This window comes from Apis mellifera, linkage group LG4, assembly GCF_003254395.2.
Source record: "Apis mellifera strain DH4 linkage group LG4, Amel_HAv3.1, whole genome shotgun sequence".
In the NCBI taxonomy this organism is placed as follows: Eukaryota; Metazoa; Arthropoda; class Insecta; order Hymenoptera; family Apidae; genus Apis; species Apis mellifera.
In genome coordinates, this window is record NC_037641.1 from 5,780,385 (window position 1) to 5,795,628 (window position 15,244).

The 15,244-nt window shown below is 22.8% G+C and overlaps 3 protein-coding genes across 5 annotated transcripts in view; 2 read left to right on the forward strand and 1 right to left on the reverse strand.

Annotated features, from left to right (window-relative positions):
• The first annotated feature begins 337 nt into the window (after positions 1–337).
• LOC725992 lies at positions 338–9,145 on the forward strand. 2 transcript variants are annotated; one of them, XM_001121774.5, is made up of 10 exons: positions 338–662; positions 4,292–4,595; positions 5,008–5,185; positions 5,356–6,004; positions 6,259–6,509; positions 6,841–7,013; positions 7,253–7,475; positions 7,658–7,832; positions 8,155–8,386; positions 8,711–9,145. In XM_001121774.5, exons 1-10 carry the CDS (start codon positions 536–538, stop codon positions 8,994–8,996), a joined length of 2,598 nt encoding a protein of 865 aa, XP_001121774.2. In that variant the 5' UTR covers positions 338–535; the 3' UTR covers positions 8,997–9,145. The 2 variants fall into 2 exon arrangements, with proteins under 2 accessions (XP_001121774.2, XP_006562053.1); XM_006561990.3 differs by having other exon boundaries at positions 6,382–6,509.
• An 851-nt stretch (positions 9,146–9,996) lies between these two features.
• Positions 9,997–11,964, reverse strand: LOC409833 (hemK methyltransferase family member 1). The gene is made up of 5 exons (XM_393324.7): positions 11,508–11,964; positions 11,136–11,224; positions 10,841–11,054; positions 10,478–10,734; positions 9,997–10,358 (listed from the first exon to the last, which is right to left on the reverse strand). The coding sequence occupies exons 1-5, from the start codon at positions 11,754–11,756 to the stop codon at positions 10,118–10,120; spliced, it is 1,050 nt and encodes a 349-aa protein (XP_393324.2). The 5' UTR covers positions 11,757–11,964; the 3' UTR covers positions 9,997–10,117.
• Positions 11,965–12,350: 386 nt separating this feature from the next.
• Positions 12,351–15,244, forward strand: part of LOC726044 (unconventional myosin-XVIIIa) — a 58,268-nt gene continuing 55,374 nt past the window's right edge. The window contains exon 1 of one of the 2 annotated variants that reach the window (XM_026440338.1): positions 12,351–14,118. In XM_026440338.1, the coding sequence (XP_026296123.1) occupies positions 13,984–14,118 (135 nt within the window). In that variant the 5' untranslated portion in view covers positions 12,351–13,983. The remainder of the gene's footprint in view (positions 14,119–15,244) is intronic. The other variant, XM_026440339.1, reaches the window with a different exon arrangement.

The following is a 15,244-nucleotide window of genomic DNA, read 5'->3' on the forward strand; positions in this document are numbered from 1 at the left end:
AATATAAAAATATGATATTTAAAAATTATGCACTTAATATAATTGTTTAATATTCAGAATCAATTTTCTTTTTTATATATTTTGGATAAATATTTATATTTCTAAATTTTATATTAGAAAAATATTTTTAAAAAAGTAAATAATACTTATAATATCGAAAATGAAGTTGTAAAAGTTATAAATTTTTACTTTGGATAATTAATTCATGAAGTATTGGAATTTAAAAAATTATATTTACATTTTTAAATTTGAGCTGAAGTAAAACAACTTATTTAAATAATTTATTCAATATATAATATATATTAAAATTTTAAAATGAATAATATTAAATGCAGAATACAACATTCATTAAATAATGTTTAACAATAGAAAAAAATGAAAATTTTTTATTGAAACAAACTATGAAATATATTTGCGCATGTTCATAAAATTGCGCCGGCGCAGTACATGAATATTCGAGTTTGGATTGGTTGTACATTCAGTAGATTTGTGAACACCATCTAACTCTTTAGTATAGCACAGTGCATCCGGCGTGATGTTGTTATATGTTGTTTTACGTACTGCTTTATCAATTTCCTTCGGAGCAATCGTACAAATTCTAATATTTCTTCTTCAAAATTCAAATATTTTGAAAGTGCAAGCTTTCCTTCCACCGGGAGCTGGTTAGTTTATGTTTTATATTATATCTTTATAGATTTAAAATTGAAGGGCTTGTTGTTTCACTTTATATCGATTAATGTGAGAAGATCTATGACATAAGTATAAATAAGATTAATATTTTCATAATATTCGTTTTTTTAGTTTTTATTTTATATGATAATGCATTAAATTTATTCTAGTTTCCATTGTTTAAATTTTGTTTAATTTTATTGTTTACATGTATATTTTTCGTTACTAGTTTATATATATGAATTCCTAAATAGTCAAAAGAATTACAAATATTATATTAGGTGAAAAATGACAAAAATTCTATATAGAATATTCATATTTTATAAGTAAACATTTGTTTCGCCCACATATATATTATATTAATTCTCGTTCATTCTCATTGGCGCGCATTTTTCGAAAACGAATATAACTTATATGATAGTGTAAATACGTCATGAAGAAAGTTTGCAACTTGTACGTCATAGAATTCAAGTTTCCGTGACCATGTATATTATTGTAATGCGTGAGTTTCGTGTCGACCTACTCAAAATCGCTGAAGAAATTAGGTGGCAGAATTTAGAAGACTTTAGGTAATTCAACGGTCAGCTGCATATATCTCCTAATCGATATTATTATCGACGCCACGCTTCCTGATGTACATAGGTACATACGCATGCATGTATAACATCAAGTTTTATGTAAGTACTATACAATTCGCTGACATACGGAACATTTAATAAAGTTTAAAGTTTCGCTTCCATTGAACATTCCCACGCAACTAGAACTATTTTGGATGCGAATGATATTGAACTTGAATGCCAAAGACCTTCGGCAAATATTAGATCATTTTATAATTTATTTTGTGTAAAAATATATAGTCTATATAATTTGATGCAAAATTTCAATGAAATCTTGAAAGTAAATATAACAAATGTTATACTCTATTATATTCTGCTGAACATTTTAATTAAAAGAATTCATTTTTTTAAGATAAAAATCTTTAAATTTAACATAATTTAATAATAATTTAATAATAATAATGGATAGATATTTGAATTTAATTAAATAATTATAGATTTTGTATTTTTGTATTCTAATAAGCACGTTAAATATGTATAAATTCATCGTGTATTTTTTTGTATTTTTATTTTTACAGAAATTTGATTCATTTGTAATTTTATTCATACGTAAATAATTACTATAAAAGATAATAAAATTTTTAATGTTAGATTATAAAAATATCGAATATTTTTTTAAGTTGGACAAACTTTTTAATTGTTGCGTATTAAAATTTTTTGAAATATTGAACTACGGGAAGTAAAAATAAAATAAGTACTGTGAATTACAGAATAATATAAATAATTATACGACATTATTTTTGTAAAAATGACAACGAAAATTTGAATTCGTTACATGTATTTAAGCATTATATGAAAAACTTAACAAATTTATATTACTATATATTATTAAAATATTATTATTAATATTTTAATACAATTTCATAATTTAATTTTTTCAAAAATAATATTATTTCATATATTACTTTTAGTAGTCAATTTTATATCAATTAAAAAATAAAGAAAAAATTATAAATATTTTATAAAATACAATGTTTATATGTATTTAAAAAATATTAAAAAATTTAAAAAATCGAATATATTAAATTTCACCTTACAAAAGAAATAATTTTATTTAAGAGTCAATTAAAATACTTATCTATATAAATATTCTCGAGGTATTAATTAAAGCAAAACATATCATTTGCAATGATTGATTGATTATACTGATATGCAATTAAATTCATGGCAATGAAGTTTCGATAAATTGAAATTAGATAATAGTGAAAGTTTAATTACGTGACCAGCAATAATTTTTACAGTACGTATCAGAAAAAGTTGTAAAGACATGGTTTGTAATAAAATAGAAGGTAAAATTTCGAGAAAACTAATAAGAATCAATTTACATTATTTTCACCATAGGAACTCGGTTCCCTATCGATTTAACACTACCATCATCGTCTAAAAATACTCAAGGTGTACATCATGAATCTTTGCATTAAACGACTATAAACCAAAAGTTTGCATAATCTTTCTTTGTTAAAATAGAATAAAATCTCTATTAAAAATTCTCTAAAAATTGATTATATGGTAATCTAATAGCAAATTTATTTATTTATTTATGAATAAATAATTTTATTCATCTTTATTTTAATGATAACTATTTGTCAAATCAAGATTTATCTTGTAATTTGAAATTTGATCATGAAATTTTTTTTTAATCAAAAAAAAAATCAAGTGATTTTTTTTTATATATTATAATAATTTCAATGATCAATGACTTTATGTAATAAATAATTTAACTCACGTTAACGATAAACTTTTTGATGTGAAGTTTGTGCACTCTAATCGATAATCTCAAATTCCTTGAACTTGTTAAAATAATTTTCCAAATTTGTTGATATCTTTTATATATATATAATGTCGATCGATTATTGATAAAAAAAAAGCAAGTTAATTATTTATTCAGAAATTATTTCTTTATGAAAGATTTCTAATTTAGAGATTTAATTTATTTATCTAAATAAATAATAAAATAATATTTATGAATTTATTTTATAATATTTATTTTATGTATTAATTTCAAATTTTATATTTCAAATAGAAAAACTATTTTAATTAAGGTATTAAATATCTAAATTATTATAAATACTATCTAATAATTGGAAATATTGATTATATATATGTGTGGGTAATCTAATCACAAAATTGTAGTCGACAAAGTATATACGGATGATACTTCCGGTCCGGAACTATAAATAGACCATAAAATCAAGCTGCTATAACATCAAATAAATTCATTTATATGTATCAAGGTTAAAACAATTATTTATTTCAAAAAATTACTCGAAATTAAATTTAAAATTAATAATCAAATATACGAATATCCAATTATTATTCAATTTCGATTATTTTTAAAACTCTGAATACTAATATTTTATTTATTATTCTGCATTTTAGCATTTATTATTTATTACTAACTTTTTAAAAAAATATTAAATAAAATAATGATAATATAAAAAATAAAATATGTTAATTTTTCTTATTTTGTTTTATGAAATATGAAAATTATTAATTCTTTACTTCCCGTTTCTCTCCCCATTATATATAAAGGGTAATTTGCAACTTTCAAAGCAAGAAGATAGCGTGATAACTCTATCAATATTTGAGTTCGTCTGCGATTATATGATCGCAGTCTCGTAAACGATTTGCGTGACACAAGGTTATTGTCCTTATCAACAACCAATGAATTCCTAGAAGAGCTTTTGCGCATCGATGCATTCGTGCATTTGTCTATTTTTTTTTTTATTATCAGCCATATGAAAATTTACAATGTTTTACAAAAATTAAAAAAATTTAAAATATTATAAATTTTTATAAAATTATATTCATTCATTTTATTCATTTCTTGCATTCTATTATTATGAAATACGATATAAAATTTTTTATTCTTATATAATTTATATTTCAACATAATTTATTTTAAGTTTATTGATTAATAAATCAAATAAATTATGTTAAAATGCGTTACTTTAATTTCTAGTAATTAAATTTTATAATTTATTAATAAATATATTTTATCACAGAGGATGAAATTATTCTCATTGAACATCTACCAGGACGTCGGGTTCATCTTCAGGATTTCTTTTGGTCAGATGCAAAGGATGCTCCACCATGGATAGATCAAGGGTTGACTTTTTATGAAACTAAAACAGTTTATCATACTGTAACATTATATTCACCTGCAGAAGATAAAGATAAACCACCATTTCCTGATCAAATTGATTCTACTGAACCAAAATGCATTACTTGTATTGAACCTACACCTAGATTAGATAGTGATGAAGATCAAAATATTGGTATCCTTATTGGAGAAGATCCTGGACCAAGGTATTTATTATTTTTATATAAATAAATTTATTTTATATAATTTTTAATATTTATATAATTTATATTAATATTTTATGTAAATTTATATTAATAAATATTTATTATTTTTATATAAATAAATTTTATGTAAAAATTAAATTGAAATTGTACTATAATGCTTAATAGTATTTTAATTTAATAACATATTTCGAGGTCATTAGAATTAATAAGATGTAAGCCTTTTTTATATAAATAATTATCGTAGTTTATTTATATAAAAATGAACTAAATTTTAAAAATAATATTTAATATAGTTTTAATCATTATAGTTTATTATTTATTATAGTTTTTATTTATTTATTTAAAAAAATATTGTAAATAAATTTTTTTTAATTTTTTAAATAAATTAATATTATTATTTTTTATGTTTTAGATATTGGTTGCTAACAGTTCTTCGTGCAGGTGAAACTATACCACCTAAAATTGAACTGAAATTAGCTCGATTATATAAGACTGCATTTTTAAGACAACAACAACGTCATCTTGGACTTTTACAAACAGATACACGATTACGAAGAATTACAAGAGGACACGCTCTTATTAAAACTAAGGTACATATGAATATGATATATTAAATTTGCATATTATTGAATATTATAAAATTAAAAATATGAATAAATAATTTATAAATACGATTTTTTAATTAAATATAATTTTTAATAATATATTTATTGTAAAATTAAAATCAAAATTTAAAAAAAATATTTAAATATTCTTTTAGTCAGAAATTGCTGATCAAAATGAAATATATGAAAATCCTGCAATCTCGCCTACTAAATTGAGAATTCAAACGAATTCAGAAGCTCAAATTTCAACAATGCCAAATAGTATAAAATTGGTTCAAGTATCTACTTTTAATAATACTCTTTTACAAACATCCAATGTTAATGATATTGAAAATCATAGTGAAATGGATAATTTTTACTTAAAAAGATTAAGTCTTATCAAAGATAAAAAAAATGTATCAACTACAACAACATCAATAGACTTCAATGAAAATATCACAAATTACACAAATCAACATTCCTTGGAGAATAATATATCTTTTAATTTGTCTTCCATGATGCATAATCTTCAAGATTATGGAAATAATTATTCAGTGTCAGAACAAGAAATATCTAATAATGTTGATGGAAAGAATATAAGCAACCATTCTAAATTACGTTTATTAGATCGTACTGGAGAGGAAACTGTTCAAGTTAGAATGCAAAATACAAGTATAACTGAAAGTGGTGCCACAAAGTTGATTTACTCTGTTCACTTAGGTGGAAAACCTGTACCTGCAGAAACAGCTGCTAGGGATATGGCTCTTTTGTCATCCCAAGAAGTTGCATTGGAACTTGGTGCACCAGTTCTTATTCAAAGTGAACGTAAATGTCTATTTATAAATACATTTGTCAATTATCTTTTGCAACTTTGAATTTTATTAATTAATTATAATAATATAATATAATCATCATAATATAAAAAAATTTACAGTGCTTACAATTTTAGTTATATTTAAAAATTATTATAAATATTTATAAAAATAAAATAATATTTTTAAAAAGAAATTAATATATTGAAAAATAGAATAAAAAATATGAACTGTTTTTAATAAGATTATCTTATATTTTTTATATAGCTTATTTGAAAGAAACACGACCATTGGCTCTTTCAAGAAAAAGAGATGCATGGCTATTAATTGGTGCAGCAAGTGCTGGTTTTATTTTGTTAGCATTTGTTGTAATGGGATTAATTTTTGCAGCAAAAAGAAAAAGAGCACATAGTGCAGTAGCTGCACCACCAAGTCATCATATTTTAAAAAAAAAACGGGAATATATACAAGCAACTCTTGATAATAATGCCTGTTCAACATCGGAAATGGAAATTAAGGTATTTATATATTTATATATTTATTTAATTAATAAATATATTGATTTTTAATATTAATTATAATTAAAAAAATTATAATTCGCTTAATAATATTAATTTGTATAATATTAATTATGCAAATGCAAAATTTTTGAAAGAAAATATATTATATATTCATATTAATTAAATAAATTATAAAAATTTTTATAATTTAAATAAACAATTAAAATTATAAAAAATCATAGCAACTCATGTATTATGAATAATTAACATCAGCGAAATATTTTTTTCTAAATTAATTTGTTATAAAATAATTATGTTCATCTTTTGTAAATTCTATCTTTTTTTACAGACTGAGGGTACCAGTCAGAGACAAACCCTTGGTAGTTTGTCAAGAACTCCAGTCTCTATTGAAAATGCCGATAGTCTTGAGGCAGAAATTCATGAGGTTTCGAGCGACGATGACGAACAAAAAAGTAAAGTACGAGAATCAAGTTCGTGGGAACATTCTCTAAAGAAATCGAGGTATAACAAATTATAAAAACAATAAAATTTCTAAAATTGTTTATATATTTTTTTTATTAAATTTTAGATTCAATTTATATTTTGATTGTATTTGTATTTTGTATTTTAAAAATAATTTAAATTTTATAAATATATAAATATATAAATATAAATTTTGTATTTAATATAAAAAATATAATTTGTAATCAATATATTTTTAATTGGTTTGATATTAATATATTCTAATTGTTTAATTGTAGACTCATACATGGAAGAATGTCTCGAACAAATGCCATTGATACACCTCAAACTTCTGATTCAACAGATGTAATTGTAGATCATTTAGATTCTTTGGAAAATAATTATACAAAGCAAGAAGAAGCTACTGCTTCACCATATTCTTATCTTTCTATGCCATCTTGTAAGGCATTTCCTAGTATGAAAAATGTTGAACCACTTTCCAGAGTATTGGAACCAGTTATGGTGAGGCTAAATTATATTTATATTTTATTTTTTATTCTTAATTAAAATTATAATGAATGCATAATTTTAAATATAAAATTATTAAAATAAAAAATATTAAAAATAATTTATCATTTCATATTTGTCACAATTTTTATACATTATTAGAGTTTTTATAAATATATATATATTTTTTTATTTAGGTCAAACATTTAGATATAGATTCTCCAAAAGAAATGAGACGAGAAAAAAATCATTTTGATGTTTATAAAGATGATGAAGATAAATTTTTTGCACGAACTTCAAGTGCAATTAAAGATCCTGGAGTTATAGGTCCTATAGTTTGGAATCTTCGAAAACAAAATTTATCTGCTGAAAGTATGATTCTTTTTAATTTATTTATACTAATTTATTGATATTTTTTATATTAATTTAATTAAATATTAATTAAATGCAATATTTTTATTATATAGCTTTGTTTTTAATACATTTCATATATTTTATATTATATATTTTAAATGCATTATAGAAATTGATATAAAAATGAATTTCAAACTTATTTTATTTTATTTATATAATTTATTCGTATTTGTTTTTACGTTTTAAAATTAATTTTTAAATAATTTTTAACAATTTTTTAGTAAAACATATAAAAACTATAATACATATATATAATAATATTTCTTTCATATAATTTCAGGTAATGATACATTAGGAACAGAAATTGATTCAAGTTACATAATATCATCTGGACCTGTAGGAAAAGCAAGAAAAAGACTTCACGAACTTCTTGAAGATTCTTTTAGTCTTTTTGGAAGTAGAGATCAAAAACCAGATGTACAATTATATACCACACAATCAACTTCAATAGAACGTGTACCAGACACTTTTACAATATTTTCAGAAACTAAAGAAAGATCTATTCATGCGAGGTAATTATATTTAAATTGTAATTATTTTTTAAATATTTTCCAAATATTATTAATAAATAAAAATAAATTTATATCTATCTATGTATTATAAATTTGATGAAGGAAAATTATTTATTTGATTAATTATATAATAAATATTATATCTTATAAATATATAATAATATATTTTTTGTTACTATTATTATAATTATTATAATTATTTATTTATTATATAATTTATTTATTTTTAAATTTTAAAATACTATATAGTTTCTTTTTATAATATATAGTAATTTTTATTCAATGTAAACATTATTATATTTTAATATTTTAATATTTTTTTAGTCCTATATCTTCACCATTAACAGAAATGCATACTCGACCTCGTACATCGTTATTGCTAAAATATAATACGATAGATAACGATAAAATTGCTGAAAATGGACATTTTGTACCATCTCGGAATAATTGGGGTTCCAGACCATTAAGTGCTGGTCCATTTCATAAGCCTAATTTACCAATTGTAAATTCGAGACGCATACTCACAGATTGTCAACTTCCACAAGAAGATCCAGCAGTACCATTAATAGCTTCAATTAAGAAAGAACTTGAAAAATTTTCTTCGCAATAAACAATCAAAGAATTATGATATTAATCGATAAAAAGTATTAAAAACTGAAGTACAATTGAATGTAATCTAAAGATACAATTGAAAAAAACTATTAAAGAGATTAATAAGTATAATTTCAATTATATTTCTATTTTTATTTTCTACAGAGATTAATATTATTGAAAATATTCTAATAAAAAATTATTATATGATTTTCTTATTGAAAATGATTATATGACAAGGTTTTCTTGATTATAATTAAAAAAAATTATTAATATAAAAATATCACATAACAAAAACTATATAATTTCTATAAGTAATTAATATTTATAAAATGGGAAGAAGACATATAAAAATCAGTATTTAAAATTGCATTTGTAACAATTGTAAATATTTAAAAAAATTTTATATAATTAATGTTTGTATTCCATGTAATGTATATAACAAGATATATTGAAATTAATTACTTATTAATATTGAACTTATTCATTGAAATGATATATACAAATATAGTGTGAGTTATTAGTCGATTTTTTCTATAAAACTTATATATCATATAAAATTATTACAATTGAATATAGAAAGACTGCCAAAATTAAAAAAAATTTTTTTTTAATATTTTTTTATATATTTTTTTATATTATATTTTTGTTTATTCAAATAATATATTTGAATAAACAAAAATTGCTATATTGTTATTATTATTATTAGTTACTATTAAATCATTTATTTATTTGTTAATTAATATATTTTTCAATTTATTGTTATATAAAATTAATTTAAGTTAATTATATTATTATACTATTGTATACTAATTTGTATTATTATATTTGTAATTGTTCAATATAAATCATTTACTTCTTACTAAGAATTATTTAAGTTTTATATTATAAATTTTATAATATAAATTTAAAAAATTATATTATATTACTTAAAATTATATTATATTATATTAATTTATAAGTTTAAAAAATTTTATAATTAAGTTGCGTCCAAAATAAGACTATTTTTAAATATGATGTATATTTTAATAATCGGAAACAAATAAATTATTGATATTTTTATTTTTGTACATTTGATGAACATACATGAATTCCGTAATTTTATTTTATTAATTCTTAAAGATATTTATAAATTTTTTATCATACTTTTAATATTTCAATAAATCGATCATTATTGCAAAAATCTTTGTACGTATGTTCATATTGAAGCTTAAGAATAGGATATTTTTTTGTAAAAAATTGTATATATTCAGGATGAGTTGTATCAACTTCTAAAAACAATCGTCCTCCTGGTTTTAAAGCAATAGCAGCGTATTTTAATAAAGGTTTAATAACTTTTAAACCGTCATCTCCCCCATCAAATGCCGTTAAATCTTCGTAACTAAAGAAAAGCAAGATTATAAAAAATACAATTAAATATAAATATATATAATTATAAATATAAAATAAATAAATTATATAAAAAATATATATATAAAAAATAAAAAATAATTTAATTACATTTTAATTTCAGGTATTAATGTAGATATTTGTTTAGTTGGTATATAAGGTGGATTACTAACTATAAAATCAAAAATTTTAGAATTCAAATCGAGATTTTTAGATTCATTTTTAGATTCATTCGAAATTTCTATCGATCCATTATCTTTAAGAGTTGCATGCACAACACTGATTCGATCTTTTAAATTTAATTTATCTCGATTTTTTTTAGTTAATTCGCATGCTTCTGGATTTGAATCAATTGCTATACAATGAACCTATAAAATAATTTTATGTTATATAATAGAATTTTTATTATTATAAGAAATTATTTTCAATCAAACAAATATATGATGTTAATGATCTATTGTAATATATTGTTACTGTTTTATTAGCATGTGCAATCGCAAGAGATATGGCTCCAGAACCACATCCAATTTCTAAAATTTCCTGTTTATTATTATCAGAAGACTTTAAAGCTTTTAAAATATAATGGACTAATATTTCAGTTTCTGGTCGCGGTATAAAAATTGGCGGAACTAATTTCAAAGTAATATCACAAAAATCCCATTCTCCTATTATATACTGAATTGGCATTCTGTAAAGATTTGATTTTTTCAAAGAAATAATATAATAATAAATTTTATAGAAATAATAATTGTAACAATCAAATTTTTACCTGGATAACCGACATTCGCACAATGAATCTAGCGTATCGCGCTGAACTGACGTAAGTCGTTCATTTTTTATATCTACAAGATCTAATATCTGAAAATAATTTAGCACTATAATTTTATTTTAAAACTGAAAATAAATTGACATATTTTTGATTTTATTTTTACAATAATTGTATTTTAATTATATTTGTTATATTTCTCATACTTTATATTTCTCATAACATTGAATTATAATAATTATTAAATCATTAAAGATCATGTAAAGATTTAATATTTTAATATAATTATAATATTTTTAATAGTAAAAAAAGTATATAAATAAAAATTATATTACAAAGTATTTAATGCTTACAATAGTATAATAATGGTGATACCTTGTTAGTGCCTATGACGTGCGCAACAATGTGCTCGATCGATTCTACGGGTTCTGGAATATGTTCATTCTTAAACCGGTTACTCCATTGTTCGATAATTTCACCGATAGTAGGACATTGTACATTTATTGTGGATAAATTTCGTGTTGATCGATTAAATGTGGTTATTTTAGCTTTACTACATTGTACATATGCTTCTGCACTTAAAATACTGAAGAAAGATCGAATACTCGAAAGACAGCGAAACATTATGTTTTATACAAAATACTTTATTACTAATTAGGTTTTTAATCAAAAATTATTACACATAATGTTTACATGTGATATACAAGATACTTAAATACATATTCTTTCTATTTATTAAACTCACAATTCTTAACTTTCTGCTAAATTCTAGTATGTGCTGCCAGCTGTTGAGAAATACATTTAATTATTTTCACTTACAATACAACGTCGATCGTGCAGAGAAAAGTTGAGAAGAAGCAATTAAATATTTTATGGGGCAAGTAAATTATTATTAACTTGTTCAATTATATATATTTATATAATATATATTTTAATATGAAAATTTATTAAATAAAATATATGGTTTTTACAAATAATATAAAATAAAAATGTATTCTGCATGTTTAAAAAGTCTACTTTATAATTATAATTTAAAATATAATTATTTTATAATTATTTCTTTTTTATATAATATTATCTTCTTAAATTGATAATTATATAGCTTTAATTTTTTTAATTTCAAAACATATCGTTCATTTTGTGTTCAGTCGATAACATATTATCGAGCGGCGCATGCGCAAAAATATGTAACGGAAAGAAGGGTACGAGTCTATACCATCATTCAGTTTAAGACGCCAGCAGTCGCCACCGGTTCAACTTGTAACTTGCAACATAGTCTGCCATGACAGTCATCGGTGTCACACGAGTGCACCATTAAACTTTCATCTATTATTGACTGTATCTTTTTGACAAAGGAAACAATCCAATGGGTTAAGTTATTATACGTTCTAACAACACATCATATGATCATTTTGAAGCGACGGCATAATTATAATAAGCAATTAATCTACAGAATTATATTACACGCGTCTTCGGCCTAATGAATGGCGGCGAGTGGTGTGGTGTCGGTGTTGTGACGTGTGTCTCGTGCCGTTGACTGTCAGTTTTGTCGTATATCAAAAATCGCATCATTTCTAGATCTCGTGTGACATTATTGATCGTATTTATGGTTTGCATAATTGTACTTCAAAGGATTAAATATATATGCCGTTGTAACATTTAACATTCTTTTTCATAACTCTATGGCATTTGTTTACGAGCAGAAGTTTACCATTGCCTAAAAAGTGCAAGAGTAAGGTGTGGTGAAAAATGACATGTAGATTCTCATTGCTCTTTCACTCCTGCTTCTCTTTCTCTTTTCCAACCTTTTCCCCTTCCTCTTTGTTCTAGGCACGCGTATTCCTATTCTTCTCTTCCTTCATCCATTCTTCCCTGCCTTCACCCATCCGTATACCGGCGACTTGAAAGCCTTGCGAAGGTAAAAGTTCGCTGTCACGCGCGTCACAGTATTGTTTTCACACGGAACGATACTTTCCGTGATGAAGTAATGAAGAAAAAATTTAATATGATCAACATAAAGGAAGACTATTAAAGTGCATAAAATTGTGTTTTTAATCTATTATCTTGCATTGTATATAGAAGAATATTTTCAATTCATTTTAATTGAGAAGAAAATTATTTTCCTGTTCATAAAAAGACGCATGAAATAGAAGAAATGAAAAAATCTTAGAAAAAATTCAGTTTTGAAATATCTTGTTGGGATTGAATGCCGGAAACGACCGGCCATGAAGAAACAGTTTGCTCTGGTAGGTTCACGCCCCTATACGCGTCACATCTTGCTATATCGTCAATCATCGACTGAAAATCTATCAATGTATATAGTGTTTCGTGATTTGTGTTGCGTGAAAACCTAGTGTTGGAAATTTAATCGGAGTAATGCGTGAGTGGTGGTCGTGTCTTTTATTCATTGTGTTTCAAAGTGAGAATATATTGAAGCGTGTTGAAACGTGCCTCGTATTGTATCGTAAAATAACGGGGTATCGAAAGTGACGTATCGTTTACTCGGAATTCATTCGTGACAGGGAATTTCCTGTTACCGATTTGCGCTCGCTTGGCGCGTACGCAACGTTGCGCGAGCGTGCACGTCCCTTCCCCTCTCATCGTGTTTTTAGTGATCGTGTAGCCGTCATAGGGGAGTGATTTTGTTGGTTGTTTAGTGTTTGTACGTAACGACAGTGTGACCAAGCATATATAGTCGTTTCGATGGACAGTGTCGTGTTATACGTGTGGAGCCAACTGAAATACGCGTCTGCGCGTAAAACTATATACGCGCGAATAATCAAAAGAGAAGAGATATCTTGTATTATCTCTTTCTCACATTCGTCTCAAGATTGGTGCTGTGAATGAAAAGATGTTTAACTTTATGAAGAAGGCTACGGAGAAGGACGACAAGGAGAAGCGGAAGCGCGAGAAGAAAGAACGAAAAGATGTCAAGAAACGAGATCGCAGTAGTATGTCCGCTGAGGAATTACTACGTTTAGATGAAGTACGTGTTTTTCTTTTTTATTTCTTTTACAATATTAATCGAATTAAAAAATAGATATAATAGATCAATAAATAATTTTTTTATTTCTAAGAATTTTTTTTCATATATAAAATATACATAATCTATGTTATAACGTTTATCTCGTTTATTAGATTAAAAAATTATTGAAGTTACTATACTGGAAATATTGAGTATTAATCTTTATGTACATACTGATATATTTTTTGCTTATCAACAACAATGTGGATATATATATATAGATAAATAGATTTGTCAAGTTTGACTCATCATGGATAAGCTTTAGATTTATGAATCTACTTTTCTGGATTCAAACATCTTTAAATAAATTGTTTTAAAATAGCAATAGATTAATGATAGTATTCAATATAATAACAAAATATTTTAAATGCAAACGAAGATTTAATTGATTTATTAATGTTTTAAAGTAATTATAGTTTTTCTTAATTTAATCATGCATTAAAATATGTTTTATATATATATATATATATTTCATATATTTTTCATTATTATTATCTTTATAATTAATAGCGATTTCGAATCTGATTGATTAAATTTATTTTAAGAAATATATTTAAAGAGAATATGATAAATGATAAGAAACAATATCTATAGACATTTTTTATCGTATCTATATGTAGTATATCTATATAATATACAATACAAAAAGTATGTAGTTAATATATTTTTAATTACATTTTTTTATGTAACTTTTTTTCTTATTATATTTAAAGAATTTATTAAAATTAGAATTATCTTGATTATAACATAAGTTTTTCGAGAATTTTTTATAATATTAAATCTTCTTTTATAAAATTAAATAAAAAAAAATAAATTTTAATTGATCCAGGAAAAAAAAAGATTGTTTTTTTTTATTTTTATTTTTGAATCATATATCATTTATAACTATAATAATTCTTTTATTATAATTTTTGCGAAATCATATTTTAAAAATAAAATATTATTAGATATTGTTAGATACATAAATGATTTATTAAAAAAATATTTTGAAAAATTATCTTATAATATTATAAAGTTTAATAGTTTTTATTAGTATAGTGATACAATGTAATAGCATTTATTTGAATTTATTTAATTAGCATAACAT